Raw genomic sequence first — 17,481 nt, 5'->3', positions numbered from 1 at the left:
TTGTCAGCAATGGGAAGTTGTAAAGTACAGACATCCTTAAATGAAAGTTTCCACAGATCTGCAACATTCAAACTTTTTTCTTATTATTGATGTGCCATATAATACAGGCGACTGTAGGAAAATTAATCAATTCTTCCTGGATAAGGGGATGGTGGGTTTTTTTTTTTTAAATAAAGACTTCCCCACAACTCTTCTAGCCATTTTACAGAAAAGACTACTTCACATTCCTTCCTCCTTACCCCTTTTATAGTGCATGTTCCTTCACCTGTATATTGATAGATCAGTTAAGTTATAGATTTCCTGCACTTAAAGAAATCAGGTTTGGGATATACTCAAACATTCTGCTAATTGGTGTAATGACTTACCTAAAAGACTACTCTGGATGGACCATTCCAGTAATTATTCAGAGTCCCCTTTCTGTGAAGTATTTATTCACACATCACCCTGTATGAACTATTTTTGCTGACATGACATGTCTGTTCTTTGCATGTACCAAAGCCACCTATAGGTGAAGGATTGTATTTACAGGTCATCTTTACAACATTTGAGGATCATATTTCTCCAACATAACTATCTTTTGAACATTATACTGAAGTCTCTCAGGCTTATTTACATGAAAGACTTGTGTTGAGACATTGAAAAGACGCTTAATTGTAGTTTGAGGTGGTCACATTTTTACCAGAAAGACAGAATGACATGACCGCAGAAGTACGGATTCATTGACAAGTTTTGTATTAAGCAATCTTTACACCATGCAGTATCAGGGCATAAGCTAAATTGTTAGTTTCCAGAAAATGAGTTATGTTTTTCTTAATCTGCTGCAAGATAGCTTCACACACTTATCTGAAGATGTCAGAAAATCTAGCTGCCACAAAGGAGGTGTAATTAGTACCGTTAAACTTCCATATCAATAGAAACACTGGTTCAGAATCCTAGGAGTTAACAAAAAATACTTTGTCAAATCTCTTGTGCAGATTTCTCTGTACTGCAAGCCAGCATGCTGTTCAACGTCACTTGCTATCAGTTTGGAAGTGGACAGGAAGGCAGAGTTTTGTAGACGCTTGTACAATGCTTGAATTATGAGTCCCTTACTTTCACAGATCCTAAAATCCCAACTCCCCTTTTGAAACTATTCTTTAAAGACTGTTTACAAAAAGAACCTTTTAATCAATAAAATCCAAATACAGTAAGAATTTATAACATCTAACATCTCTCTTCATTTCTGGCCAGTGGAACCGAAGCCACCTGTACCACGTTCAGTGTCATCCAGAACCTGAAAAGAGATTAATAAGGTTAGCTTTTTAAAGACTTATGCTTGTGTATATATACTCATTTGTTTCTTGCATGTTCTTCATCTTCCCCACAGAAAAATCAGTACATTTTCTTTTATGGAGAAGATCTTTACTGCACAAGCATAAATAAGCTTCAAGTTTTTAAACTAAAATTAAGTTCAGGAGTCAACAGAACACATGTTAAAATATATTTTTACAATATCTTACATGTTCAAAATATATGTCAGTCTGCCATGTTTTCAACAGTTTAAAACTGTAAATTGCTCATTTCCAGGAAAACTGCATCCATCTTTTCTTCATTTTTTCTTTAAATTCAGAGTGGGATTATCACCCCATTCCTTCTCTTGCATTGACATGGGCAAATTGCATGGGTTGTCATAAACTATAGAACTCTAAGCAGACATGCCTACAAATTGAAATTATTCCAGATTTCAAGTAAACACCAAAGTTTGTTTGTAATTCTTATATTTAAGAATCACTGATTTTTCAACTCTTCACATCCCCTGCGTCCCCAACAGGCTTGTAAGGACTTACAATTAAGTGTTAAACTGCAGACATTTTCCTTTTTAATTCAAACAGTAATAATTTACATGTTCTTACAGGCAGCAACAGAAGTAAATAACTTTTTGAAAAGCCCAATTGTTCTCTGAATTTTGACAGATTAAATACAGCTCTTCCTGTACACTCAGACGAATGCAAGTGTTTCATTCCAGTAACTTACTTGAACTTCCTCCAGCTCAGGATAGAAGATGCGTTCACAGATCAGCTGGGCAATTCTGTCCCCTTTTTTAACTTAAGAGAAGTTAATATGTTATTTTTTAAAAAGTAACAAGCCCAATACAACTTCAATCTTCATATTTAAGACTCCATAAAACATTATGGCATTAGCAGTAAATTTTGAAATTTAAATTATGTAGGCATCTGTAGCAATTTGAGTTCAGGTTATACCTAGAAATTTGCACTTAAGCAAGACTAAAAGTCACTCAACTTCCCACTAATTGCTAAATTTAGTTTAATAACTTCAGACAAGTTTTCCAGAAAAATATTTATTAACTTTTTGCACACGATGATTTAAGTGCTCCCTTTTTGAAATGCAACCCTGGTTTCCTCCCTTTTCTTTGAATATCTCTAGCTAGATAACAACAGTCCCCAGACTCAAAATATATTCTGATGAGCACAGGGGAAGTAGAATAGTAAAGCATTGGAGGGGTGGGCATCTTTTGTGTTTGTGGGGAGGGAGAGGAGAAGGTAGCATAGCTGATGGTAAGCCATCCCTTTCCCCACACACTAATTCCCGTAGACTCCAGGGGAGGTCTTCATCATTCCCAACTATTGGCTCAGTTGGATTCATCAGATTGGGACTCCTCTTCTGGTGAACCACAGGGAAATTTTCCAGATGAAAAAATTGCCACTGGGCAGAGCTGGTCGCTCAGTCCTGGAGCTACAAGTCTTTCCATGCCACCTGTTATACTGGGAACATAAGACTTCATGGTTGCCTGTTGCAAGGCACGGATGAGGACTTACTTGATTTTCCACGTGTTTACTGGTTGAAGAGGGAGGCATATGTTCTTAAACTTGGGTGAAGTATTCCTTAGGGAATATGCAAATATCAAGTTTAGGTTGCCGACTGCAATCTCAAATACAGATTTTTCTCCAATCTAATGCTTACCTTCAAAATCTTCCTTGCCGAAATTAAAAAGTACAACACCAACATTTCCTCTGTAATCTTCATCAATGACCCCAGCTGTAATAAAGGGAGTAATTAAAAACTGTATCTACAATTGCTGGAGAGATGTTAATATCAAGGAAGAAAGATATTCATGAAATAGTAAGTTAGATTTGTAGATACATTTCAGCACATTAAGTGTATCCATCCATCCCCTTAAGAGATTGGATATTAAAATACTGGAATATCCAAATGCAAGTCTAATTTGCAATGATTATGAACTAAAAAGACCCCATTGCATTTTTTTAGAACGTTATTTCTAAAATTTAACATGCATATTTCAACAAGCATTTAATACCACTGTTCAGTGATATGATGGTTTCTTTTGTCTATCCCATACAAAAGATTGAACAAATTTAGCTGAGAAAGGGACTACATCAAAGTGGTTGTCTAGAACAATAGATTTCTTCTGGATTTAAAATGGACACTGTTGATGAGAAACATAGCCTGGCTGCCATATATGAAGTTAAAAATATAACTGGCTATCTTATATTCTTAGCCTTACTGAAGTTCTTCTTTAAATAGAGCTTCAGCTAATGCGGAGCATTTTCTGAATGGAAGCAATGTGGTAGGAAGGCTGAGAGAGAACATACAGTGCACACAAATAAGCTTTTAAATACTTACTAAAAATCATTAAGGCCCAGATATTTAAAGGTATTTAGGTGTTGCTGCACTCAACGTAGTAGTACATAACTGATTTAAGAGCCTAAATCCCACCAACTGCCAATGGGATTTACGCTCCTAAATTAGTTAGGCACTGCCACACTGAGCCAGAGACTACTACATTTTTAAGACATTTATTGTCAAAGTGTTTCTATTCAGCTAGAGGTACATTTTTTTTTTCTGTCCCAGCATGTGAACTAGATATTGCTACTTATTACAAAGACTGAGAATGAAGCTTGCTAATTTAACATAATCAGAGCTAGTTTTACTCCAAAAGTAATACACAAAATACTCTCTAGTGGTTCGACTTTGCGTACTGATGGATTACTACAGTCCTAGTATTTTTAAAAGCTCAGTCATCCTCTAAAGTTTTAAGTACAATGGACTTTTAGACAGCCTGCTTAGATATCTAAGCACAAAAATCTAAATTTAGTACCGCTCTTTGGTTAAAGTTTGTGTCGGAGATCCGTAGAAGAGAAGAATTCTGGCAATTTCAGATATTCTAATTAAAGCATTAACTCCCACACACTTAAATAAATTCCCTTCCCATGTAATGCCAGAGCCATGCTTGCAATGCTGGTTTAGGTCACTCTAGAGCAGACTACTTGCTGCTAGTTTACCTTCTTAATCTGTCAGCAACAGACAATTCATACAGCTCTGCATACATGATCCTCATTCCTATTCTAGTAATAAAAAGTGGTACTCTTCTGTATTGTGCATACTGGAGACTAATTAACTCTGTGGTGAAGTTCATATTATTTTAAGAGTCTAGTTATATAGACAAAACCACTGAGGTTTTTTTTTTTTAAAAAAAGTCTTAATTGTGAATCTGTTTGTTCTAAAATAAATACCACCAGCCTTTAACAGAAATTGGGTCAAAGTGGAAAAAAAAAGTGAAAATAAGATTAATTGGCTATTTAGGAATCTACAATAAACTAAAAATAAAATTATATTTAGTGATATTCACCTTTTGCTTTACAAAGAGAAGTTGAGAGGGTCATCAATATGTTTTAGTGCTCATAAACATAAACTAAACTCAGGAATAATGAGTAGGGAGGAAATCAGTGCCACTGCATTAAATAAGATGGCTGGGAGCATCAGCTAGACCTCTTTCCCCATAGCCTCCTAACAGGGATGGTGGAACAAAGCCATAATAGTTAAGGGGCAGGTCCCCAGCTAATGTAAACTGACATAGCCCCATTGAGTTAAGATGCCCCTTTAACTGTTTCTAAAGTGAAATGCCAGAGTCGTCATTTTACTTTTTACAGTTACTTTACTGCAGGTTAAGTTTTAAATTTAGAGTTATTATAAATTCTTGTTGTTTTATTTAGTGCCAGACTCCATTTTTTGTTGAGGGGAGCAGTGGAGTTATGCTGATTTACGCTAGTTGAGGAGGATCTGGCTTGAAGTCTTTCCTTTACCTTTTACTGGCTGGGCCTTTGGAAGTAGGAAGGCTTCATAATGCTGCTTCAGTAACCCAGTCTCAGACTAGTACTGTAGCTTAGTCACTACAGCAAACACTTTCAGCATGTCATAAAGTTGCCATCCAAATATTTTCCTTGAAGAACAGGCTCCTGCTTTTTGTGATCACCCCCTCAAATGTTGCCATGGAGATTTGGCATTGATGCGCCATCTCCATTTCACCACTTCCCTGAAACAAACAGCACACATAACAGACAAAATAGCGTCTAAGTGCTGTTTCTTGCTGAGTTAACATTTAACAAACACAACACCTGGCTCCCTAGTACCCAAATTTAAAAACAGGTATCTTGTTCTCAGACATCTTAGGGCCAAGTTCTATACTCCAATGTGCATGTGCAACTCCAGCTGAAGTCCATGGGAGTTAAATGCATATATTTTAAGGACTAAATCCCGCCTTGAAGAGATGTTCCAAAAACACCAAATTCAGTCAGCAAGCTTGCTAAATACCTCACCTTCTGTGTAGGTAAACTAGTAGGAACCCTTCCTGAAGATGACTAGACTTGCCTTTTATAAAAGGTGTTATGCACCATTTGACTCAGTCATAATTCACCCCATTTACTGATTCATTAAGCCTTAACAGCAAGACCCAGATAATCATATCCACCTATACAGCCAGAATTCCCGGGTTACACAGAAGTGCTGCCTATCAGCATCATTTGCTCCCCTCTCTCAGACAACTAGAAACTTCTCCGCAGGATTGTTAGATAGATTGTTAGATTGAAGCATTGAACCAGCCACTCTCCATGGCACAGTCTGTGTATTCTTATGTGATTTCTACACAGAAGTAGACTGCTTGCAACAGAATTAACTGCCATTAGGTCCCTTCAAGCAGCACCAGGAGATTCAGCCAGTGTCAGTATATGGAATCATGCTGACAGAGGAAACGGGTAGGAGATCCACCCTCTCTGGGGACACCATCACACCAATCCCCCGGGTCGTGTGAGTTTGGAGGTTTTACTCCCTGAACAGTCAGAGCTCTCTTCAAACTCCTACTAGAGGAGGATTTCCTGATCTTTTTTTTTAAAATAAATAGATCAGTTAACTTCGCTATTCAGTCCCTCTCTTGCCTTCTGCAGGTGGGGAAGAGAAAAATATCCTCCCCATGAGTTAAAAGCTACATCTGATAAAAGCCAAGTTAAGAGAGGGAGTTCAGCCACAGAAATCTGTCAAAACCAGCCCTAGTAGTAAAAGAATAAGCAACTGAAATTATCATTACACTAGATAGAACTAGTTTAATGATTTAACAGCACCTCTTAGGGTGCAATTATGAACTAGACAGAGGTTATAATGATTCTGTAGCCTGATAGAATCTCTTTTTTAATAGCCTGAGTTTGATTTCTGGCTCTATGCAGTGTGTGTGAAAAGTTCTCCTTTTCAGGATGGAATAGAGAAAGATGACTTCTGCCCTGAAAACATACATGCTATAGGCTGGATCTGCCCTGGGAACCTAAAGCTAAGATGTGATAAACAAAATGATTTTGGAATATGCTGCAGCCACTGCCACTAACCTAGTGCTGTGCAGAATGAAGTGGCAGAAATGCTGCCAAAGCCATGCTAATTTCAAGCTCCATTAGAAACACAGTAGGGTTGGAGTTTGCCAAATAGAAAAAGGGTTGGTAAGGAAAGAATTTAAAGAGTATTCCAATAGATAGGTTTGTTTTTTTAAAAAGTGCACCAGAGACCGACCTCCATTTGGTGTTCAAACTACATCGTCTGTATCACAAAATGTAAAGGTACTTGGGGCAGGAGCCTAAAACATCCTCTGTCTCTATAGGAAGAGGCACTCAATTTAAGTAATTACTATGGATTAACAGGAGGTAGCAGGGCAGAAGCTTGGTCTGCTTAAGGTTAACGTAACAGACCTTTTGGGATTCTATTATTCAAAAACATCTAGCTAAAACAGTTATACACTCTCTTGAACACTAGGAGACTTTTCTGCATGATCTACTTTGGGTGGAAAGCATCTAAATCATTACTGGAAAAATCATGCATTGGAACTGGCAGAGTGAAATACTGACTTCATGCAAAAGCCCTTACTCTGTTGAGATTCTGGCATGTCACTTGTTGGAAAACCATCCACGCCTACCAGATGTGGATTCTGAACAGAATCCTGCATGCTCAGTTTTTTCCCCAGCCCCTTATTTACAGCCTGGGACCTCTGACAATACATTTGTATTGAAATAAAACATTTCTCTGCTATGTCAAGTGTGCTTATACAAGACACTGAGTTCCAAAGAAAACATCAATGTCTGATTTTTCATAAGAGGCACCCTACCAACTGTAATGATTATTTTCATTTATGATGTCACTTTTTTCGAAATGCTGAACACAAAAGTTAAACATAAAAGATTACACGGTTAAGCACTCAATTCAGAAAATACCAAAGTTACTCTACCCCTGCTCTTACCCTGTGTATATGCACTGATAGTTTGATTACATGATCACATTTTCAGAACCTTAGATGCAAATATATATTATTCTACAATACACTACTACAGGAAAATATTTGGGTCACATCTTGTCCCTGTTTCTTTTGTTCCATCAGACAGGCATAAAGAGAAGAGAGTTGTCCTGAGGTCCATAGAGGATTCCCCAGAAGGAAAATTCCCTATGACAATAGGCTGGCATAGTGAATATATCAGGGGTAGAGCCAGACCTTAATATGTTCCAGTGATCCTCAGCTGGTTTACAGGGCCCGTAAGCTGTTCTAAGTTATACTGGGAGTGGTTTCAGCTTTGGCTCCAGTATCAGGGGAGGGAAACAAATGGCTTAGATCCATCTTTCCCCACCTCCATGGGTCCTGTGCTGGCTGCAGCTCAGCTGCACCAAGGATCTGGATCTTCATATATAATGACTTGTATTGAGTGTGATGAAGAGCATGGTTGATGGGAAGGTGGTACAGCTGAAGCTTCCCTATAACCTACTTATTTTCCCTATAACCTACTTATCCTACCTACTGCTATAAGGGAGCTTGTCTGCCAAGTATCTATAATTACAACTGAGATATATTCAGAGGAAAGTATCACATATCCTCACTATTATTCAAAGCCACTCTGATTTCACTAGATCTATACAAAGGTTGAATAATGAGTGGAGTCTAAAATTTAAGTTACCGTTCTTTTTCCAAACCATTTTTTCTAGAACAAAGTATAAAGTTAACCTTATCTTTCAAATTTGCCTCTGGGATTCCTTATCTCATTATTTCCCACCTAGTTTTGATTAATAAGATGTAAAACCATAGTATGTCAAAGCTAAGTCTTCATCTTAATTAGCCATTTTCTGACTGTGAAGAACTAGATATGGAAATAAAAATAAAATTTTCCTTTGCTTATACTGTTGATACTCAAATAATGATTTCTTATATCCATTTAAACTTATATGCCAACAACCTTTAAATATTAAACTTTTTGTAAGGGTGAAAATGGGCAAGGAAAAAGATGAATAGTCAAATGGAGGAAACTGGCTGTAAAAATGAATTACTCTTGAGTTACTATAACATTTTGGTTGTTATAATTATTACTAAATAGCAGCTAAATAACATGTTTAAGACTATTTCCAAGGCATAATAAGAGGACATAGCAGTAAAAGGATGACTAACAGAAGCAAGAACATTCACAATTAAGTCTGAAATTCTGGGATGATGTTTATAGCTTTGTGTTAAAGTTCAGGGCAGAAAAATAAATAGGTAGGAAAGAATGAAACAATTGTTTTTGTTGTCTTGGATTAAAACTAATAAGGAATTCAAATCTAACAGAAAAACAAGTCGGTAGTTAGCGGAGAGTGCAAAGCAGCAAATTTGAATCTTACTGAACAAGACAGAAAAATACAAGAACAAGGAAAAAAAATCATCCCTAATACTTACAGTTTACAGTAAACCCGAGAACCACAAGAGATTATGAAAAGGTCTAAATTCAACCCTAATGTAAATGAGTTCATGCCAGAGCTGAATTTGGTCCCAATGCTTTATCTAAACTTCAGAGATACAGACGAACATATGTTGTACTTAGTTCGATTATCATCATCATTTGGTTGATGAATGTTTGTTAGACAGGCATTTGGCCCATTAAACACTGGCTACATCAAGCATTACTTCAGAGAGAATATCATTTGGTTACTATTTTCTGTATCTGAAAAAAAATTAATATGCAGATTAGAAAAGAATTACGGCTTTACTAGAGCCCAAAAATGTGACCTAAACTTTCTTCTTACCAGTCCAAATCAATCTGAAAGAACGGTAAGAAAATGAAAACCATAAGCAAGATTCAGTCCAAAATAGTTTGGGAACTTAGATCCTGGGATGAGTATATGATTGAAAATCTTAAATCACAGTTTCCATTTATTTTACTGAAGTCCTTAAAAGTAATGAAGCTGTAGTTGTCACTTTATAGTTTTAGTATCTAAATTTCACTTTGAGACATAGAATAAAGATTTACAGAGACTGTGAAAAGAACATAAACATCTTACCACCAACATCTATGAAGTGTTTTGCAGCTAATCCAGAACGTGGGGCTAGAAAATGAAAAGAAGTTTAAGAAACCTTCTGAAAATGAATTTTAGCATGAAGTCTATGTATGCTAAATTGCTCAAAATCAGTAAGTCCCACCACCAAAAACACTGAACTAGCTCCTTCCAAAACCTACATGTAATCCTACAAAATGTACAGCAAGTGTCATTACATGACCGCAGTAGGTGACAATATCAACAGTTGCAGACTATAATAAGATTGCAGACTAAGTGAATTGGGTGTATGATTAGAGTAGCTGAAAATGCATTGTTTTACCTTGAAACACCACTAAAAAAGGTTGTTCAGACTATGGCCATTTATATGACGCTTTGGCCCTTCTTCACATTATCGTTGAAACACCTGTTCCATAGTAATCATCACAAAGAAGTCAGGTATAGTGGAATACACTCTAGTTACACAAAACAATAATACACCTAACTCACTTAAAACTGCAATTCTGGCATAGCCTGCAACCCATTAACAGATTTTAAATGACAGTTGCTAATGCAAGGTAATTGTTGCTAAGGCTTTACTTCAAGCTGCTTTACTTTGGGGATTAAATGTTACCTTACCAGCTTTACCTATTTCCAAAAATTTTAAATTGGCTGAAGATAAGAGAAATGTACAATCTCCCTTTTTGGAGGATTTAGTAGTAAACAGTGTTGGAAACACTGTCATTTTCTTAATTTGGGATTCATTGCTGATCCTCTTTCATTTCATTGAGTATTTGAACACACTACATTTAGAACCCAGGACAGGCTTCCCCCTTTACCACTTGTAAATCTAAGTGCACATAATAATTATAAAGAATGAGTAGTAGTAGCACAAGCCTAAGGAAGTACCTCAATTCTTACCTGGAGGAACCACCACTAAAGAACATACTTGAGACTACAGCCATTTTATCCTTGACCTTTCTTGAGATACCAAGAAGAGGACACTAGTGCCAATTGTAGAAGTTGTTTTTGTGATAAGACAATCATTACTGAAGTACTTATAACCCTCATCAATGTAGTATCAAAGCACCTCAAGTATTTAAAAACAGATACATCTTTTTCCTCCCAGCCTGTGAAAGAAATGGCTTGATTAGTTTATATGAGTTTTCTATGTCTAGAACTTGGTGGGGAATCCAAATCAGGGAGCTTTGCATTTAGTTCTGAAAGTGACCATGTTTCAATAGGAACTTGACTAAAATACCAATTAAGTTTTCATAAGCTGGCCAACAGCAATCTGAGTTATTTCCACTAGGGCAGGGGTCTCAAACTCAATTTACCTTGGGGCCAGTGCCAGTCCTCAAATCCTCCTATCGGGCCAATAATGTCACTGAAGATGGTGTTCAGAAAAGAAAATATTTATACTGTATTTTTTATTTTGAATTTCTTAGAAATAATAAGTGTCATACAACTTTATACAGTTTGTCGCCTGCCAGAGTCTTTAGTGTTTGCCGGACACCTGGCAACGTTTCAGTTCTGTCAGTTTATTGATGTTTGGCCTCAGTGACTGAGCAGTTGAAACCTTCAGGATTGCAGCCAGGTGTGCATCAGATAGTTCTGTTTGGTATTTTGACTTGTTTATATTCATTGTGGGGGGAAAAAATGATGTTGCCTCCATGGCTGACTCTGCCCAGCAACTAATGATGCTATCTTTGTCCCTCTCCCTCAGCCAATGGGAGCTGCGGGGGTGGCACCGGCAGCATGTCTGCATGCATCTCTCCTCCACAGCCTGCAGTGGGGAGGTTCTCAGGCTGCAGATGGCTTGCGGGCCAGGACTTTGAGACCCCTGCACTAGGGTGTGCTAATTAAGTTGTACTGTACTTTGTTTTTTCCCCCCAATATTCTTAAGAGAACTTAAAATATTATTTTAACCAGATCAGCTGCTTTGACCTACAGCTACTACACATCACTATACACTTAAAAAAATCCAAAAAATTTCATAAATGTATAATACTTCAAACAAGTTATGCACATTTTTATTAGCAAAGTGTTTCACATAGTTTATTATGAGTCATCCATCAAATCTTCAAATATTTTCACCAAAAGATGTGGTAATAGCGTGTTACCTAGAGTACCAGGTTCAAGATAATTTAAATTTCATCACAATCAATAGGCTGAAATTAAAAAGGAGTCCAGTAAGGTGCAGTCTATAAAGAGGAATTACACCACTGAACCACATTCACTTCTCCAAAGATTTTACTTTAATGGGTACAACCCTCCTGTGCAGCCACTCAAACTGGCTTAAGAGCATCCTTGCAAAGGAATGGCAACCATTTAACTAAATCAATATAGAAACAGACTGGGTTAAATGGTGCCATTTTTGCATGTTGACCAAGCTTCAAGGCAAGCCACTGGGGCAAATGAACCTGTTTCAATGATGCTTTTCTACAGTCTAACTTACCTACTCTGCCATAACATCCAGAAGGGAGGGAGATCTGAATGTCAGTTTTCACTATAGCCTTTTCCATAGCAGGAATCACATAGTTATAGGCACTAAATAAAGCAAGCAAATATATGTCAACACTTAATGTTTTGGGTACTTTCTTGTTGGTAACAGAATGATTAAATACACAAACCTATAATTACACATAGTAAAGACAGGGCTTGAGGGGTAAGAACTATCCCAGTGTCTGTGTAAGAGCCACCTACAAATCTACAAAATTCTATGCAGATATTCAGACTTGGTGGGGCCTAATAAATTGTTTGTGCTGATCCAATTGCATGACTAGCAAAAGGCTGATAACAGTAATTACAGAGACCTCATCTGCTGGTACAGGCTAGAACCTGTAGGTCTTGAGAAAGAATTGATGTTCTTTCACAGCCACAGGGGAAGCGGGAGACGATGGCGGGCTCCGCAGGGCGCATGGTAGCCACTCGCCCTCTACCCAGGAGAAGCTGCTCCGCTCACCGGGCGCGCCCTCGGGGCTGCTGAGCCCTAGCTCGGGGGGCTAAGAGGGCTGATCTCCCCCCGGCTGCACTGGCCGAGAGCGGCGGGCTCTCGGGCAGTGCACGGAGCGGGCCGCCCCTCACCTGTATAGGTCGTAGCCAGCTGCGCGGGCCGAGCCCCGGGACGGGGTGGACGCGTTCTCGGAGAGCTTGGCGAAGCGGAGCCGCAGATCAGGCTCCGAGGCCTTGAGCCTCTTGCTGGGGGACACGGCGGGGTCTGCTCCGGAGCACGGCATGGGGAGAGCGGGCGAGAGAGAGAGAGAGAGCAGGGGACAGAGCTGAGCGAAGGGGCGGAGCTGGCGTTTCCCGCCCGCACCAGCCGAACCGTTGCCACGCCCCGGCCCGGCCCATGAGGCGGAGTCGGGCCCTCCCCCCCGCAAGGACAGAATGGGCTCTCCCGACCCCACCTCCTGAGCCCCCGAGCCCCGCCCCTACCCAGGAGGCGAGCACTCTGGGGCCGAGCTGGCCGCCGGCTGTCGGTATTGCTGCTGGGCTCCCGGTCAGGTACCCCGTCACTTCGCTCCTGGGCTCTGGCCAGGCCGGAAGCCCCTCAGGGACATCCCGCCAGTCGCGCGTCCCGCAGCACCGGAGCTCTGCTATCCTCCCGCCCCCCTACAACCTCGGAGCGGTGCAACTTGCCATCTCCTCCCCCGCACCCCAAAACAAACAAACAAACCCACCACCACCAGGCCCTGCAGCACCGGAGCCCTGCCATCTTCCCACCACCCTGCAGCCCCGAAGCTGTGCAACCTACCAGCCCCTCCGTCCCTGCAGTATGGGAGTCCTGCCATTCCCCCCCGCCGCCCTGCCATTCCCCCCCCCGCCGTGCAAAACCTCTACCCCGCCCCTCAGAGCCTGCAGCACTGGAACCTTGCAACTCCCCGGGCCTGGCAGCATCGGAGCCCTGCAACCCCCCGCTGCAACTCGCTTCCCCACCCCATGCCGCACTGCCGCTCCCCGGATTGTGCTGCGGCGCCAGGGCCACGTTGCACAGGGTTACTATCGCCGCAGCCCCTCGCTCCCCTCCCCTTACTGTGTCTGCGGAGGAGCTGCCCGAGGAGGCGCTTGGCCAGCATGGCGCCTGCTGCAGCTCGCGGGAGGGGGGGAACTAGCTGCTCAACAGCAGCGAAGGCCGGGCTGTAGGCCTCGCTTGGCGCACGCAGCCGCCCCTGGTAATCCCCAGCCAGTGCAGTGAATACAGGCGCTGCCTGCAAAGGGACCCTGTGTCCATCGAGGGCCAGACCCGCGCCGCGCCTTCCGCACTGCCCGCTTTACACCTGTCCCTCAGGCATCACCTCGGCTGTGGTCTCCGCTCATGAGCTGGAGGGAGGTGGGAGCCGCCCAGGAAAACTCAGGGTGCTGCAGGTAGCGGGGCCGGCTTCTTCGGTAAGCAGCTCCCGGCCCTGCACAGGACATCTGTGAGGTACAGGGTCTCAGTTGAGATGTAGAACTAATGTCAGGGATCAGCAAAGATCCCGTGGTACTTTCCACGGGGATCAAAACAGTATCTCTAGTGTCTGGGCTGAAACTCACCGAGAATAATTCATTGTATGGGCTTCTGGTACTTCACTGTGTGGTAGGCAGGTGTCTCCATTTCAGAGACGGGGAGCTGAGATAGAGACATTAAGTGAGGAGATATCTATGGTACTGTCAGGAATTACACCGTTCTGGCATGAAACCTAGTGCAGCACCTTAACCACAAGATCATCTCCTCAATTCATTATACAGTAGTAAACCAGAATCTGGCTAGAAGTCCTTCCTGATAACGCTGTCACTTCTAGTTTACATAATTCTGGGAACATTTGAAAGGTAAAACAAAACACTCTGTCAGATGAAGGCAAAAAACCCTCACACCCATAAGAACCTCCAAATCCAGTCTGCAAGGAAAAATATGATTAGTGAAAAACTCCTTGATTTTCATGAGGAGGATCATATACTTCCACTACCCCTTTAACCTAGTCATTTAGTTTCTGCTTAAATATAATATTGTTTGATTCCACCACCACATTTGGATGTTCATTGCACTTTTTTCACCATGCTCTGTAAAATAATACCTCCTTATATTCATACATAATATTCCCCTAGATCAAATTTACTCAGACAAAACTGCACACCCGCTTTTACACATTCATTCTGTTGTGCACAGAGTCAGAGCTTTGATCTAAAAATTGAGTCTTCTAACAAAGTTTCCATTTATGGATTTGATTAAAGATATTTCAGTAAAGATCAAAGGATATAAATGGGACTGAGTGTTGCATTTTTTAAAATGCAGTCATGGGTGGCAGAACCATTGCTATTCGCTTTAACCCAGTCATGGAAAACAGATTTCTGTATATTGCTTGATTTGAGGTTTGTTTGTTACTGGTATTAGATACTTTCTGTTTCACAATTGGTGCACTGTTTTTGCATGAGGAGGAGTGGTGGATATTATAGCCCACTACAGAGAAAATGTTAAAATACACTACTTTAGATTTATATTAATTTTTTTACAAAGGTATGTTTACTGGGAAAAAAGCAAATTAAATCTATATAAAGATAAGCAGTCTGGGGTTTTCTGTAGCTGACCCCAATTGATTGCTTTCATAGACAGACTTGTATAATACCTTCTAATTAACACAGCAATGGACTATTTTATAAATAATCTGTCCCCCATTTTGAATTCTTCTTCACCAAGGAGTCACCAAAAAGAGATAAAAAGATAGCAGGATTCCGAGTAACAGCCGTGTTAGTCTGTATTCGCAAAAAGAAAAGGAGTACTTGTGGCACCTTACAGACTAACCAATTTATTTGAGCATAAGCTTTCGTGAGCTCACGAAAGCTTATGCTCAAATAAATTGGTTAGTCTGTAAGGTGCCACAAGTACTCCTTTTCTTTTTGCAAAGATAGCAGGAAAAACTTCCTAACTGTACGAACAGTAGGACAATGGAACAGACTGCCTAGGAAGGGTGTGGAGGTTTTCAAAAGAAGGCTGGCATCTGTCTTGAATGATTTAGACACAACAAATCCTGCATCTCGGCAGGGAGTTAGACAAGATGACCTTGCAGTCCTTTCAAATCCTATGATTCATGTGAAATCTTAAAATCATGTGAAAGTGAAAAGAATGTAAGAAAAGAGGTAAATACAGAAAGTAGAGCGAATGAATGTTTTAGTTGTGTGCATACTCTTTCCAGCTCATGGACTCTCAAATTATCAAATAAATAGAAAGAAACTAAACTAAATCTTTGTCTAATTAGGCATTTTCTAGAATGGGAATATATCAGTCCTCCCTTTCATACCATGAGGGAAAAGAGGAAATGGTACTCCTGGGGGAATTCTGTGCCACTGCACACGTGCAGAATTCATGTCCCCCACTGATTTTTTTTTTTCTCTGTAGAAAATACATTCTGGCAGAGAGGTACTGCAGTTATGCCGTTTGCCCACCATGGGCCGCTGTGGTGCAAGAACAGAAGGCAGCCAGTCCTGGAGAAGCTGTGTTCCTCACTACCTGCCTCCGGGGTCAGGTGAGGAGGCATGGGATATAGGGGAGGGGCGGGGCGGGCCGAAGGGGCTGCTCATGGGTCACATAGATGGGTTCATAAGGGCTAGTCAGGGGGACAGAGTGTGGTAGGGGCTGAATGGGAGTGCAGGGACACAGGAACAAGAGGAGGGGTGACTGAGTGGGGGTGAAGGGACATGGGGATGGGAGGGGGTGGCTGAGTGGGAGTGCAGGGATACATGGGGATGAGGGAGGAGGGTGGCTGAATGAGGACACACTCCCACTCACACCCACCAATCCTCCAGGTTCACTCCTTCCCAGCAATTACTTCCCTCTCCCTCAGCTCCTCCATTAGCCCTGACTCCCCCAAGCTTTTGCAGTGCTTCTGCGGGTTGCAGGAAATACGTTTCTGTGTTGTAGTTTAAATGAATTATTACTCAGAGTTCTGTATTAATATGCCAAGTATGGAACCTATTTGTCAAAAAACATTTCCTGAATCTTTTTTTGTTGTCTGTATTGCTACAGACATACCTGCTGACAGGTATTTTGAAATAAATTACCAAAATAATTGAAACTGGTATGATTATATTGTATTATTTTGACAAATAAAATGTGCAGAATTTTGCAAATTTTTAAAATATTGTGCTCAGAATTTTTACTTTTTGGTGCATAATTCCCCAATGAGTAAAATGCTTGCATACTTGCATGTGATCTTTTCAATTGTCATTTGTAATTAGTTAAAGTTACTATAGAGACAAGATGGATGAGGTAATAGCTTTCATTGGACCAACTTCTGTTCATGAGAGAGGCATGCTTTTGAGTACACAGATCTCTTCTCCCTGCCCCTTGTGTGTTCTGTAATCTGGGGGACCTGGCGCCTCCTGGGGTATCTGAGCCTCTCTCCATCTGGGATCTGGGGGAGGGCTGAAGGTAATGCAAATTTAAACATCTGCAGTCCAGAAAATGAATAGTTAAAGTATAAACACTCCAGGGAGTGAGGAGGTAGGACTGGCCAGAATGTCGGGGAGGAAGGGGCTTGGTTTAAAAGGGGTGAACTGGGAGAGACTGGGGCATGGGTGAGGAAGCCTGGCTGAAGCAGGGGCAGGAGTTGCAGCTGTGGGTGAGTAGTGGGAGTGAGGGGTCCAGCTCAGGGTGCCACTCAGGCTACATAATCAAGGTAATGTGTGTGTAGCCCTCCAGCAAGCTGCTTGCTGTGATGTGTACACAGCAGCAGAAGGTAGGAAACAGCAAGGAGCAACATTTTAGATGTTAATGGCTACTACAGTGCCCACTAATGGCTTAATGGGAAGGGGAAGGCGAGTTGAAAATGTTGGCCGGGGCGGGTGCTACATTTGCAGGGAATGGTGGGGTAGCCGGTAAAGAAGGAGAGAGATATATCAGCC

The 17,481-nt window shown here is 41.0% G+C and overlaps 1 protein-coding gene and 1 long non-coding RNA gene across 5 annotated transcripts in view; one reads left to right on the top strand and one right to left on the bottom strand.

Moving 5' to 3' along the window:
- Positions 1-651: 651 nt before the first annotated feature.
- On the bottom strand, positions 652-14,258 carry DUT (deoxyuridine triphosphatase). 3 transcript variants are annotated; one of them, XM_073303946.2, is made up of 8 exons: positions 14,137-14,258; positions 13,899-14,019; positions 12,688-12,820; positions 12,059-12,150; positions 9,628-9,672; positions 2,962-3,036; positions 2,014-2,084; positions 652-1,273 (listed from the first exon to the last, which is right to left on the bottom strand). In XM_073303946.2, the coding sequence occupies exons 2-8, from the start codon at positions 14,017-14,019 to the stop codon at positions 1,217-1,219; spliced, it is 594 nt and encodes a 197-aa protein (XP_073160047.1). In that variant the 5' UTR covers positions 14,137-14,258; the 3' UTR covers positions 652-1,216. The 3 variants fall into 3 exon arrangements, with proteins under 3 accessions (XP_073160047.1, XP_073160049.1, XP_073160048.1); XM_073303948.2 differs by lacking the exons at positions 13,899-14,019; positions 14,137-14,258 and adding an exon at positions 13,637-13,880; XM_073303947.1 differs by lacking the exons at positions 13,899-14,019; positions 14,137-14,258 and adding an exon at positions 13,358-13,409.
- The window catches only part of LOC140894954 (uncharacterized), a 40,125-nt gene continuing 35,672 nt past the window's right edge, over positions 13,029-17,481 (top strand). For both annotated transcript variants that reach the window (XR_012154012.2, XR_012154011.1), the window contains exons 1-2: positions 13,029-13,107; positions 15,977-16,103. This is a non-coding gene — a long non-coding RNA (uncharacterized LOC140894954). The remainder of the gene's footprint in view (positions 13,108-15,976; positions 16,104-17,481) is intronic.

This window comes from Lepidochelys kempii, chromosome 10 (assembly GCF_965140285.1).
Source record: "Lepidochelys kempii isolate rLepKem1 chromosome 10, rLepKem1.hap1, whole genome shotgun sequence".
Taxonomy (NCBI): domain Eukaryota; kingdom Metazoa; phylum Chordata; order Testudines; family Cheloniidae; genus Lepidochelys; species Lepidochelys kempii.
The sequence above is the reverse complement of the archived record's forward strand: the minus strand, read 5'-3'. Positions and strand labels throughout refer to the sequence as shown.

What these genes read in the sequence shown, in the direction of transcription:
- DUT (XM_073303946.2), bottom strand. Translation starts at nt 14,019, where the DNA reads ATGTCCTGTGCAGGGCCGGGAGCTGCTTACCGAAGAAGCCGGCCCCGC. An exon ending in GCTGGCTACGACCTATACAG is followed by an intron (nt 12,151 to 12,687) that starts GTGAGGGGCGGC and finishes TGCTTTATTTAG; the next exon opens with TGCCTATAACTATGTGATTC. An exon ending in ACACTTCATAGATGTTGGTG is followed by an intron (nt 3,037 to 9,627) that starts GTAAGATGTTTA and finishes CCTTTATTACAG; the next exon opens with CTGGGGTCATTGATGAAGAT.